This window comes from Mya arenaria, chromosome 2 (genome assembly GCF_026914265.1).
Source record: "Mya arenaria isolate MELC-2E11 chromosome 2, ASM2691426v1".
NCBI lineage: Eukaryota > Metazoa > Mollusca > Bivalvia > Myida > Myidae > Mya > Mya arenaria.
The window spans coordinates 38,074,675-38,089,476 of record NC_069123.1 but is presented as its reverse complement, the minus strand read 5'-3'; the positions used below and the strand labels follow the sequence as shown (position 1 = coordinate 38,089,476).

At 34.2% G+C, this 14,802-nt stretch overlaps 1 protein-coding gene across 1 annotated transcript; it reads left to right on the top strand.

Moving 5' to 3' along the window:
- Window positions 1-2,566: 2,566 nt before the first annotated feature.
- LOC128222454 (uncharacterized) lies at window positions 2,567-13,849 on the top strand. The gene is made up of 7 exons (XM_052931465.1): window positions 2,567-2,675; window positions 7,366-7,478; window positions 8,057-8,127; window positions 8,507-8,843; window positions 10,637-10,679; window positions 11,072-11,182; window positions 12,649-13,849. The coding sequence occupies exons 4-7, from the start codon at window positions 8,550-8,552 to the stop codon at window positions 13,044-13,046; spliced, it is 846 nt and encodes a 281-aa protein (XP_052787425.1). The 5' UTR covers window positions 2,567-2,675; window positions 7,366-7,478; window positions 8,057-8,127; window positions 8,507-8,549; the 3' UTR covers window positions 13,047-13,849.
- The last annotated feature ends 953 nt before the right edge of the window (window positions 13,850-14,802 follow it).

Sequence of the window (14,802 nt, the reverse complement as noted above, 5' to 3'; positions counted from 1 at the left end):
TATTTTGAATTAAAATGTGTTATTAATTATAACAAACACACTAGCCTTTGGAACAAGGTCTACTGCGTAAGATCGGAAATCTGCTCACGGTCGCCTTGTTAATGGTAATGTAACGATACCGGTTTGGTGCTTGCGGTTGGACTCAAACTCCGCTCGGACCCATGTTGGCTGCGGACTCTTGTTTAATTTGGACCGGAAGTGCTGAAGTATAGGTCCGGTCGGTCCAATGGAGCTTTGCCTTTGGAGCAGCACATGACTGACTCGGACAAACTGTGGTTTCATGAGATGCTGGAAGTGGAATGCAAAGCGGAATCGGCGGAAAAGGGCGATCTCCGTCGACAATACAGTGTTTTTGCCACATCTGAAGATGGCACCAGGTCACTGGCTGCTGGTAAAGGTTGGCTCCCAAAAGCAATTATTTTCATCGTATTTGTACAATACATCTGGTGTTATTCGTCTAAATCTATGAATCAAGAAATGGTTATTTATAATATTTGGCATGTCAAAACAAAGGTTAAAAATTAAAGCAAATAATAATCTAATTATGTTTTATGATAAAATCTACGAGACTATCTTACGGCTACCTTCTTGCTAAATTTGAATGGTCGTAGATAAAAGCGTCACGATACGCTAATCACGGCAAGTTGTAACGTTTTTCAGTGTTTTTGAATAGTAAACTTACAACCTTCAATGAACGTGGTCGAAATGCTGGAGTAGGTTTGGCTGCAACAGCAAAATTGCAGAACTTGTACGCTAATTTTAGTTGCCGTAAATGAAAATTATAATCATTTAGTTTCAAATTAGTTGTAAACGTATAACGCCTCAACGTTTATCATAATTAATACATCATTCTGTGAGACACGTAAATTCATATTTTGGTACCTTTATTCCTAATATATTTTTACGAAGTACTCGGGACGCAAGAGGATGGAAATAAATGTTTGGGTCGCATACTGTGAACATAAAGGTTGGCTCGTAAACTGAACAGGTACATTCAGTGTTTACCACAGGTACTGCTTGCGTATCAATAGGACGGCTTACATTGTTCCTGTGGAGACATTGCTTTTTTTCATCGATATTTACACATCGCACGGAGCTTGTGAGAGTTACGAAGTTATATTTTTTATTCTTGTTTTTGTTAGGTATTTCTCGTTCTTCAGTTTAATAATTAGAGGACACACAATGCATAAACCCCCGCATAATGTTACGTTATATGGTAATATGGTATGATATGAACACTAAACTTAGTTTCAAGGTGAAATAGTTTAACATAGACTTGTCCTCAAAGCTAGTTTGATATATATACTGAAGGGCAAAAAATATGCAAGGTTTGTAGTAATTCAACAATGTTTGGTAACAACAATTATGTGATTTGGAATGATATTGTTTTTTGTAACAATAAAAACATGCCATTTCCTTACCGTGTATAGTTTTAGTGGTGCCTTCTATTTAATCGTTTGAGTGTTATTTCCTGACCATTCTAATATGTGAACATTACGAAGACATTATTTTAAGACATTCAAGGTTCTTGATACTTTGTACAGCTATTTCTTCCGTTTAGTTCTGTCAAATTGCCTTCACGCGTTTGTTTTACTTTATTCGTTTTAACATGCTTACGTAAAAATAGCTCTATGCAATAGCTGTCTCTATTGCGTTAATCCGTGATCAATATGTCTATATAAATTGATTTTGTTCCCAGAGGGGATTCTTGACTAATTGAGGATGTTCTGTTTCAAAATGATTTCTGGCACAAATATACATCAGATTATTAATAATTGTTCTGAACTCTAATTTCGAAAACCCGTGCAAAACAAAGCAAAGTGTAAATCATAACGATAAAGTACGTTTGTACTTCAATATGTAGGCTTTTGATTGACAGCATTTGACCTTCACACACATCGTTCAGATAAAGTTGCAACACTTATCCTATTTAAACAAAGATTTGTATGCTAACTTAAGCAAACTGACACGCATTATTGATTCTATTTGTAAAAAAGCTTATTTACGTAAGCCTTTAAATCCCATTTTTAGTTATTGCTCATAACATCGACAAATGATTCTATATGGTGTTTTTTTCATTAATAAGAACAGTCGTATTATATGTATTGAAGGGATAAATTCAATTGTTGTGAGTTTGTTTAGCATATATAATATGCATGTAAAAACCGCATTAAATTGATGACTAGTTCACGAATATGAGTGGAAATATTACCAAGAAGCAGTTGTTGGAGTTCATTTGCAGGTGCCGTATGTGCATTTCCACTACGCACCATTTAAGAGGTTTATATAACGCTTAATACTTTAATTGAACGAAGTGTGGGTTTTTGCAACAAAAGGCTGGATTACATTTATCTTGAAATGTGTCCACGAGATGATATATTCTTCAATTACTTTCTGTTTTTGGTTGGATACGTCTGAAACATATATAATGGTTTTAAGTCGCCTTAGTGCTTTCATTGAATTAATACCGACGTGTTTTGCATTATAATCTTGCTATACAATTCCATAATGTAACTCACATGGTTAATGACGTTTAATACCTAACCACCCTGATATGGATACATTCATGTTTACTAGTTTCGCGCACATCATAAATCGAAGGCGTAATCCTTATATCAATTATCAGTTTCGAGCGAGTTCGGATCACGGGAGTGTATAAAGGATGAACTTTTGAGGTTTGATTATTTATTTTTTGGCATAGATTTTATTTGGTTTGTTTGTTAAAACTTAGTGGCTCTATTTAAAACCCAGTGAAGACGTTCTGAAGGTTTATCATTATCAAACTTCGAAAAAAAGGTGGCCTTTACGTTTTAGTCTCCGATTTTGTCTGATTTTGACAGGGGTGTGGCATGACTGGAGGTGACTGAGATATTCAAGTAGAGAATACCAATGGTCATCATGATAATGAATTAGACAGCAATTTTACATAAAGTCAATTTTCAATAACTCTCGATGACATAAGCCGTTCCAAACTTAAACATCAATTGAAACGACGCAGACATAAAGGATCTGACACGAGTTGTCATTTAATACAAGATTTCATTAAACGAGTTCATGAAGTTTGTTAGTACGCGAGCCTCTGGCGAGCTTACTAACAACTTTCATGGACGAGTTTAATAAAAATCTTGTATAAAATGACAACGAGTGTCAGATATTTTTTATCACATGCTTAAAAACGGTGTTTTTATTACCAATTTAGTTCCACTTTATAAACCCATAGTTTGACAGCCAAAGTACTCTGAGTGAAATGTCAACGATGCGCCATATAAATAGTTCCCAATGAAAATGGCAAAACAGCTAGCAGTTATCACCTTTTAATTCTGATAAAGCGCTGAACAAGTCACAAATATAAAAATGTGTAGTAAAATATCCAACAACATGAATAACGAACAATTTTAACCAAAACATCACAATAAGTACACAATTTGATGACGTCACACTGAGAGTGTATGCATTTACGCAGTTTATGTGACCTACATTGTACATCGGTCTGTCAAGTTTTACTGTGAGCACAAATTTAAAAGTTATTCGCTGTCGCTTTCTACGATGACTTTGAAGCGTTTTTTTAGTGTACATGAATTTTCACAACATGCAGATGATTACGACGTAGCCTTACTCTGTACTGCATGGTTGTTGATGTTAAAAAAGTTTCATCAAGAATGCTTCCAGAGAACAAGCTGTTCTAGCCGCCATGGGACGCACCTACGTGTAATGAGAAGCCTGTGCTGCGGAATTCGTATTTGTGTTTTGGTAACCGACAGCTGATTAAACTGGCAAGCAAATTATATGGCATTGATCACATATTGCCTGTTAAGATGGAGATGTTTGAAATGTTCTCGTGTTGTTTGTCACTAATGTGGCTGTATTTGTTGACTGACTGGATATTTCTGTGACTAGTAATCTGCATTATCTGGTTGGCGGAACATTGTTATCAGAAAGTGTTCAAACAAGATGCTTTCTGGCACTATGATTCGCTAGCCATTTGTCTCCTGGAAGTCCTACAGCTTCATTGTTGAGGTAAGTATTTGGCGTTTAAACCATTTTGTTTACAAACAATGCGGAGGGATATCTAGGTCGCGTGTGATTAGTCTAGCCAATAGAAATGTCGGATATGTTATCTTACACATGTGTGTTAAGCATGTGATAAAAGTAATTTATGTTGTCTGCTAGTTAAAAATTCATTGCAATCGTCATTCAATCGCACTTCAAATATTGAGTGGACTTTGATTAAATCAGGCACAGTGAGCACCAAATAGTATGTACATCTACATTGACGCTCACAATAGCTTAGGCAAGAGGCATAACTAGACACCTTAAGCAGTGATACGAACGGTGTCAAGTCTCAAGCTGAACTTGGTCTCACTTTAAGAATTTATTTTCTGACTCACTGGATTTGTGCGAAAATGACATGTTTTCAACCAGTCTTAGGTTCAACGCTGAATCAATGTCTGAGTCCGCAATATTGATATTGCAAAATAAATTCGGCCATTGGATAAGAGTTGTCGTCCATGAATTCACATCATATGAAGACGCACAACGGCTCTGTCAAAAGTACATACCACATAAATACAAGTGTCTGTGTAACTGTGTTGGCTGAAACGAAATTTCCATTATTATTAAAATGGCTTATCTAGCTCTTTATGACGAGAAAGAACGGCTTTTCCGTGGTATAGCTTGTTGTGGAAGACCATGACACATTGATTGTTTATGGGGAGGGGATGGTGTACTGCACGCACGCGGAAAAGACAACATGGTGGTGTTTGGTGTGTTTGCTTTATACTTGTGAAATGCATTGTGCATTTGGTAACAAAAAGTTTGGTGGTACTCAATGACACCCTCTGTCTTATTACAGATACATGTAATACCATGAATGCCGTACTAACTTCGAAGAGGGTTATACTTGGTAACGAGTTGGCATTTATAAGGGGGGCCAAGGGTCTTTGAATGAAATCAATTAACGTAGTAAGATGATCTAGTATCATTTTACTTGCATATAACATAGTGGTCATACTGTGTTATTTTTCTATTATTGTTGATTATTAATCGAAGTGTTATTTTACCATATACAGATTTGTAGCGAATTAAATTTACATACGATAAGCTTGCAACTTGGCAGAACCGGTAGTGGTATATATGTCTTTAAAATAATGTAAGAAAGTAAAAAGGCTTTCATTCCTTGGTTGTAAAAGCAAAATAGAAAAACAACGCACATAAAGGACACTGGCGATGGTCATTGCTCAAGATCCCAAGTAGTACTCTGCATATCACCGCCTAAATTGCGCTATACATTGTTGTTTAAAGGGATTTTAATAAGTTGATGTTGACAGTGTTGGGATTTATGGAAGTGTTGTAACATATTAAGCAATTTGAAGTTGTTCCAACCGTTTTGGTTTTATTTGAAACTTAATGATTGTCTAATTATTTCATTTTTTTTAAATGGTAGACATTACAAAAACGGGTTTCCATTATGGAACAATAGATGTTTCACATTACTATTGTCTTGTATACATTTCGAATAACTTATTGCTGTAAAAGTTTAAATGTCTATTGCAGCACGTACAAAGATATATAGATTTATTTCAGTATAAGATGCACGCATACATGGAAATAACAACAACTTGTTGCATACATAAACTATTTAAAACACGTATGAGGTACGAAAACCATGCCACAAACATCCACACTGACAAAAAATGAAAAGTGAAGCACTAATTATAATGTAAAATGAAAACCATAAAAAAGCAGAATTACAGATTTATTTTCTAAAGAACTTTATTAAATCACTGGAAAGCTACAACATTAAATACAAATGTGTATCTTTTACCTTGTTGGTGTTTGATAGCAACCTTAAATTCATTAATTTTATTTGTTTCTCTGATGAATGTTGGTAGCTGGTTCTAGAAACTAAATAATACGTAAGCAAAAGATTTCAGTCCAAACCCTATTACTTTTGGGATAGAAAAAGATCCGTTTTCCCTATATCTAGTTTTATAGGAATTAATTAAATCATTGTGGACAAAGTTCTCTCCCATATAATCAGGGGTCAAACCATTTTATTTAAAAAGAAAAACATAACGGTAGGTGGCCTGTTCAACTCTTTTATTTACTGGTAACCATTTAAGGGATTTGAAATGTTCAATATCAATATGTGACCATTGTTCTAAGTTAAAGAAAAAACTCTGTGGTGTTGTCAATTCCAAACCAGGACCAACAAATGAGATGATCTAACCTGTAAATTAAGATGTCACAGACACTTGTCTATAACTTACTAACACTGTACAATACATTTTCAAAAGATACACTGTTCAGAGCTGAATGCATACAAATGTTCTTTTGTTTGCAGACACTTGGCTAAATAATTTGGACTAATTTATCTCAAATATTTAGGTCCTCCCAGGATATGGACTGCGGTATCCTCTTGTATGTCTCTGAAATTATTCTTGCTCATTCTTAGAAATGACATTCCAAACATTAAAAGTGTTTGGATTGAAATCCATGTCAAACGTAGAAAGAATTTATTTGGGACTACAAGCCGCCAATCTCATCAGCTAAGGTTCTATCGGACAATGTAACTTATTTTGGAATGTCGTTTGATATTGGAATTAAGGATATTCTTTTCAGACTCCACTCATTTTACAGAAACATATTTTCATTTTAAAGACATTTTTTTTTAATTCAGATGGTTATCTTGTTTCAGTTTTTAGCGTTGCAGAATCTATATTTTAACAATACACACATAATCACTCCTCCGTCGACTGTTCATTTTATGTATCTAAGACTAAAAGAGTCCGGAACAATGGTCTAAAACTTTAGCTCGAATCTAATCATCATCACCACCACCACCACCACCACCACCATCAACACTCATCAACACCGCCACCACCATACCACCATCAGTCAATCATCACCACCACAACCACCATCAATCATCATCATCATCATCATCATCATCATCATCATCATCATCATCATCATCATCATCATCATCATCATCATCATCATCATCATCAATCAATCACAACTATCATTATTATTATTATTATTATTATTATTATTATTATTATTATTATTATTATTATTATTGAATTAAATTATTTAAAAAAAAATCAGCAAACTAACGTAAATCGGTCACTGTACACATATCGTTTCTTGTAATCAAAAAATAAAGTGCAGCCGTCCCTTGCGTAGCATTTTAAGGGTCATCTGTTTTTATATGCTATTCTTCACTCTTTTTATTATTCTTTCTCTTAACACATTTGACATTATGCTGAAAAATGGCCACTTTTGAAATAAAATATATGACCTATTTTTACTTGTCGAAGATTATAATTCTCAACAATGTAAAACCACTGATTTACTTTTCAGATTCTGATGTATTCGAAGTAGATTATTTACATAAAGAGAAAAAGGTAACCCGCCTACAGAAAGTCTGCCGGTCCCAAGCCGGACAAAGGGGGAGGGCTGTTGCAATTTATCATGTAAGTATATAAACTGTTACAGATACATACATAAAACGCACGCGTACTTGTTGATACGCTTCTAAGGCCACCAAATATAGATTAACAATTGTTTTTAATAAACGTGTTCTGTGCATTGTCCAATTTATTACTAAAATAAGGCACAACAACACAAAATATGACAAGAAAAACGCTAGCAAAAATAGTAACTAATTATTGGTGATATAGTTGGATATATATGTAAAAGTATAGCTTGCTTCTACCGTAAATATTTACTATTTTCGGTATCGATATTCGTCTTTATTTATATATTAATGATGAAACAAAATATGCAGCGCCATATCGAAAAACAGTCAGGGCGAGCTTATAAAATTCTTACGTGTGAGATAGGGCGTTCATTGTTACAATAAATTAAATTATAATACCGCTGTCCATTATATAACATGTTTTCTTCGTTTTTTAAACATTTTGACATTTTGCCCCAAAACTACCTATTCTGAAATTAGATATATGACCAATTCTGCTAGTTGCAGCTCATACTTCTTACCTATTCAAAACCATTATTGCTAAACTCAGCATTTTGTTTCCATTCAATAAAGATTAAACCAAGGAGAACACCGTAACCCTGCAAGACAATGATTGCTGGTCCCTAGCCCAGAAAAAGGGGAAGGTAGTTGCAATTTATCAATACATCTTAGGGTTAGATGATAAAGAGAAAATAATAAAAGCGCTTATATAGCTATAATAGAGTCTCAGATAATGTCGGATAAAACCCCAAGGTCCATATGATGCTTTATTGAACAGTTATGCGTGGGAATGTCCATCGGTAACACTAACTTTACCACAGGCTCACAATCTGCTAATAAGATAGATATGTGGGCGGAGCATATCTCTTTTAAAGAGTACTTGGTGGTTGCCCGTTTCGTCCTAAAAAGGTTAAGAGAGGTCATTTGGATATACATACATTTCGTTAAGTTCACATTACTAGACCTTACTAGGACTTGAATGGATTGTTATTGGTTTATTTGTGTGATTGAATTCCAATACAGTATAACCAAGCTGACCAACTGCAGTTCGTTTATCTTGCAAAAGATGGGTCTGCAGTGCAAGATGGAAGAATATACATTACGACGTTTTATTGCGAATGGATTTATTACATCGGCAGTTGTACAGTTATTCCTTTTCCTCGTCTTGACTGTATCATGGAGAATCATTATGGAACCGCCACCATTGGAGAGCAGCACGCTCTGTGTTACATGCAATGACATCAAACAAACGTACCCTTACAATCACACACAACACTTCATTGATGCATGGAGACAAACATATAACGATTCGGTGTGCTGTGGCCCAATTCGCACAGTGATGGAGCTCCGCATGCACAACGTAATGGATCTTTTTAAAAAGTATTTGTCTAAGTAAATTGAACAAGTTAGAATACACAAACATAATTCATGAACAAGAAAATACAATGAGGAAATAATCAAAATGGTGTGTCGGAGTATCGGAAAGAATTAAGAAAAGGAATTAAGCTGAAATACATCGAATCCCTTTTGTCATTCATTCAAGCATCTTTTGAATATATGGTGTTTTGTTTAAACAAGATTTATTATATATAAGTGTATTTAGCAATACATAAATTACATACATATTTATTAAGCATTGAGGAGATAGCTTAGAGCTAATATTTATACCTCTCCTGATGTATCTTTTGATTTATGTCAAAAAAAATATTTTTTCAATATCTCCAGTCAAACATAAATAATGTGTTTATTTACCCTATAAAAGATAAAACAACGACTGTATCGGAGTTGTCTAGACCGGGTAAGTATACTTCTTCACGAAATATACGAGTAAATCACTTTCTCCCACCTCAGATTATAAGTTTCTTCCATGGCCGAGAGTGTAAGATAGGTTCATTCCGACCCGAGCGTAGGGTGTTTTGCGGAAACGAGGTTTACCGAGTTTCCGCAAAACACCCTGCGCGAGGGTTTGGATGAACCTATCTTACACAAGCGGCTATGGTAGATGCTTTTTCTCCCACCTCAGTTAAACAAAATTAAGTAAAAATGTATTTGGTGCTGGAACTCTTTTGTGCTTAGTAAATAACTGCGTATGGATATGCGATAACACGTGGTTGTCATGGATATGCGCGCAGTGATCAAGTAAATGCTAATAGACAAATCGGTCTTTTTAAATAGTTCTAAGGAGAATGAAGCATTATTTCTTGAATGGTGCGTGAAAACTGTTTTATGGTGACATTTGAAGCGAGAAATAATTAATTAGCGCTCTAAATATTACCATAAAACAAGATTTCCTTGATGCTACTGACGACAGTCCTCAACAAGGGAGGTAATTACAATGTGATGACCATTAAAAGGAGTTCCATACGGGCATTTTATTTTATCTTCGCCCGTGGGCAAGATAAGAATATCTAACATGGTTAAATTATTGGATCTACTTATCTGAGGTGGAAGAAAAGTAGATTCCATAATTGAATTGAATTGAAGCCGAATTGACTAATAACATCATTTGAATCGCTGCGCGCATATCCATGACAACCACGAATTATCGCATATCCATGCGCAATTATTTTTACTAAGCACAAAAGAGTTCTAGCAAAAACTACATTTTTACTTAATTTTGTTAAACTGAGGTGGGAGAAAAAGCATCTACCATAGCCGCTCCTGAAAGATAGGTTCATCCCGACTCTCGCGCAGGGTGTTTTGCGGAAACTCGGTAAACCTCGTTTCCGCAAAACACCCTACGCTCGGGTCGGAATGAACCTATCTTAGACTCTCGGCCATGGAAGATACTTATAATCTCAAAAGTTTATTCACACAAAATACAAGTAACTATTACGGCGTTTTTTTTGTGGTTTTGCGTTAATTATGTGTGTGCTATGGCATCAGCAATAGCATGAATGTCTTTCCGTACACCCCTAAAATGGATCCTGTGATAATTGGAGAAGTATGCAAGCTAGGTATATGAAAATTTATGTAAAAGTGGTTAAGCGCCTATAAGGATAATAACCTTATCAGTTAAAACATGTTGTCTCTATGACAAGAATACCGGTATTGGACGGTTGTGTTGCTTGCAATACGTGACGCTCTTGTTATAACAAGAACTGTTAATATTTATTTGCAAATATCTAAATTGTTTTGTGGGTTTTGTTTAAGGAGATGACAAAGCAAGTCTTCGAAAACAAACAATCAAATCCTAGTCAGTTATTCTTTGATACCCAGTTTTAAATTGGTAACAGTATCTTATTTATATGATTAAACAAAACAATGTTACTGTTTTTAAAGAAATATGTTGTTTAAATAATTGATGAATGCAAGTAATGTTATTTGTCACATTTTCAGTAATCTTAAAATGCAAATATAAGCAAAGCAACGTTTATATTAAAATATTAAATACAAATGTGTTCTTAAGGATGTTTTTTAATTATTTATACAGAGCAAGATTTCAAGGGAAATGAGCATTTGTAGCAAATTTTATTTGTTTCATAAAGTCTCATAGTTTTCGGAACGTTTGGTAAATTTTAATAATATAAACGTATACATACTAGTTCAGACTTCATTTAATAATTCTTTGTCGAATACTTTTTGCAGGTCTTATCGTTGGAGAATTGTTTATCACCGACTGTGAGTGGAAGGGGATCAAAGCGCCTAAGGCTAAATTGGTAGGAGTGGTAAATAGCATTCAAAGTGACTCAGTCCAAGGTAATCATAACAAGGTCAACGACGTTTTGGTGGGTGTTTAATATTAACTTTTTTGGCCGTCACTTTTCACAGAATTAAACAACCATATTAAATCTAATTTTGTAACAATGTAAAACAATCACATTTCAAGCTAGCCCAGCGGATATGTCAATGAGCCAAATGGGTTGTTGGCTGCGAATCCTAATCAATACAATTTAAATGATAATATGATATGAAATCAACAATGTCATGATGAATGTAAAAATACGATGATTACATAATGATTGAAATATACAGTAGGTACACAAATTATTTTATTTATATGTATATACAAATCATGCGCAGTTTGTAGGTCTCCTTGACGATAATGCTATTTCTGTAGCCCTTTTATTTGTCTACAAATAATCAAATGTCCATATAATACACAATTATGTAAAAATTAGTAATTTTAAAATAATTTGCAGTTTTCAATTATAATGTTAGCTTAATTCGAAAAAGGTAATTTCCCCTAGTAAGTGATATCACGGGATGGTTGTTTTGTTCTAACATCCTTTAACTAGTTATACCGTGAGATTACTTAACGAAACAGATAAATACGATATCGATTTCATTTGTTTTAATATATACACTTTTTGGCAATTTATTATTTATAATTTAGTGAAAGATAACTAAGAAATCTGAAAGTTTTAATTTTTTTGGAATTTCCCGCATTTCTCGATTTCACCATTACAAATGAATTCCTCTAAATCGATGTACCAGTTTATGCAAACAATATAGGTAAGAAATCACTAAATACAATTAATATATATTCTGCTCGCAAAATAACACTGATTTCTACTCTTTCACGACCCAACACCATATACGGGAAGAAATTGCCATTTATGTACTGAACATTAAAAATCGTTAAAAAAGGCACGTTTCTTATAATATAATAAATCAGTTAAAAGTAACTACTAAGTATTTGATAAGGTGACCACATGCGATGTAGAATTACAAACAATACGGTGAAAAAAAGTATACCAGGTCGACCAATTCTAAACCATTAAGCTTCAAAACCTATAAAGATTGGTAATTGTCTAAGATGATACGGCCATGCTTTGAAACCTTGGCATGTGGTAAGAAAAGAAAACGAGTACATGTAACATTGTGTAATCAACTCCTAATTTGTGTAATTTGCGCTATAACCAGCGCAACAATTAAAAAAAAAAAGAAATTATTTTGAGCTTTGAGTTTCAAGCCGATTTCATTAAGCGATTCATTTCATTTTATTAAAAAAACAAATTTAACCTTTTTTCTACTCAGTGTTATGTAATCGTGCGCATTCATTACAATCTTCATGTACCATATATACCTGAACAAATTACTAGCAGAAATATATTTCCCGTATAATAAAAGCACGCATCAGTTAAATTCATTAGTTTTGCCTTTGAGCTAAATGCTTTGAGTTAGTTAAGAAAAATAAATGCGAGTTTGCTTTCTTTTTGCAGATCATTCAAAACTTCGGTGGAACAAAAACGGTCTCACATTCACAGCAGACAAATTAATTCACCTCGAGCTTGAGGGAGAAATATTCATTAGGACACCAGGCTACTACATAGTATCTTCAACGCTGAATGTAAATGCCACCGGAACGGACAATACAACGACAATATTTAGTCACAGCCTTAATCTGCTCTCCAACAACTTTGGAACAACTAGTGTTCTAATGCAACGCCAAAAGTCTATCAAAGAATCCGACCATGTTATTTTTACAAGTTTTATATCCGCGGTTTTCAAGCTTCATATCTACGATAGGATATCTGTATATGTCAGCAACCCAATTTTTTTAGCTCATAACAATTCTAACGACCATTTCACTGCATATTACACGTACGACTTGTCTTAAATTCGAGTTCCTGCTGAAATAGAAATCCGTTCAACTTGTCCATAAAAAAAATTTGTATCGGAAAGCACGGATTACATTTTGTCTGTCTTTAAAAATTCAAAAGTTTGATTTACCATTTTGTTTGAAAATGAATAGTCCATTCAATAATATTGTTAAACCTTCACTGTATCAACAATACTTATCTAAGAGTGTTTCATTGTAATTGACACTGATGCAGTCATTTATCATTATTGTGCACTCTGCGTCATATTACTTACACAGCTTTAATGTGGTTGTTTGTATTGATTTTGACTCTGACCGATTAATTTTATAATAAGAAAAACAAGCGCTTATGTAGGCTGTGTAATGTAATTTTGTAATGTTTTATTGCAAAAAAGCAACATAAGCATTTAATGTGTTGTAACGTTTGAATCACGGATCATATCAACCTGATGTGTAATGTCTGTCTATCAACACTCCAACGTTTGATTTACAGTTGTGGTTGACAATGACTCATACATTCAAGAGTATTTTTCAATCTTCGCTTTATCAACAAGTTATATCCAATAGTTTTTCATTGTATTTGGAACTGATGTATTCATTTATCATTATTGTGTATTCTTCGCTATATTATTTAGACAGCTCCAATGTTGTTGTTTGTATTGTGTTTGACACTGACCGATTAATTTTATAATAAGAAAAACAAGTGATTTTGTATACACAAATGTAAAAATATGTAATTGTGTGATGCATGGTATGTGCTGTAGTTTTTGAATCACGGATCATATCAACCTGTTGTGTAATACAATGATACTGAATACAAGTTCTTCTCCTTCGCCTTCTTTGTTACAAAAGTTGTTATCCTAACGAGTATTAGTGCTAACATTTGACGATTAATACAATTTACATAACAATCATGTAAAAGCTTTCATGAACCCTAGCGAGTCACTTCCATCCTTTCTGTGATTTACTAGTTTACTTTAAGGTACTTGCAACCTCAGAGGTTTTATTGGGGAAGAGGTGTTGAAACTTTGATGTACATGAAAACAGCATCAAAACAAGAAATGTTTGTGAAACATAATGCCCCCGACACCTTGAACGGCATGTTGTCAAGAATACAATTTAATAAAATATATTCAGATAAACATGTATCCTCCTGCCAGCAGGGTCTCTGTCAATGTGATTGTGACCTCCAAGTCAAGTGTGATGACCATAGGTCCAGGCATTTCGATTTATCACGCGGACAAGCGTTTCGCGTTCACATTCACTGTGATCTTAACTTTGGACCCGGTGACCCCATACTCCATCTTCTGTCCATGTCTAGGCCAAAGCATTGTCTAGTTTTCTATCGGACGTTTGTGTTATAACAAGAGTTCCTACATTGATATAAAGAGTAATGATTTAATAAGCACATGTATGAATTGCTAAAATAGTAAACAAGTGTACCTGGTGGGTAATTTTGCAAAACCAAATAAGCGGGACGTTTTTATTTGGTAACAAATTGCCTTTTGTTATATATATTTACATGTCTTACAGCTCGTGTCTTTATTACACTTCCATTAACGCACGCTTATTCTGATTCTGCATCGCAAAAAAACTGCATAAAGCTTCCACGCCAGATATAAAAGGTGTTTAAACATACAAACATTGGCGATATGGTGTCCATGTTAAGTGCAGAAGCTGTCAAAAAGAAAAAAGATGCAAAAACTCAAAAAAATAGTTGAAAACTTGAAAAATGTACAAGAGATACATTTTGAGTAAAAACATATTTTCAAGT

What these genes read in the sequence shown, in the direction of transcription:
- LOC128222454 (XM_052931465.1), top strand. Translation starts at nt 8,550, where the DNA reads ATGGGTCTGCAGTGCAAGATGGAAGAATATACATTACGACGTTTTATT. An exon ending in TGGAGCTCCGCATGCACAAC is followed by an intron (nt 8,844 to 10,636) that starts GTAATGGATCTT and finishes GTTTTGTTTAAG; the next exon opens with GAGATGACAAAGCAAGTCTT. An exon ending in AAACAAACAATCAAATCCTA is followed by an intron (nt 10,680 to 11,071) that starts GTCAGTTATTCT and finishes TACTTTTTGCAG; the next exon opens with GTCTTATCGTTGGAGAATTG.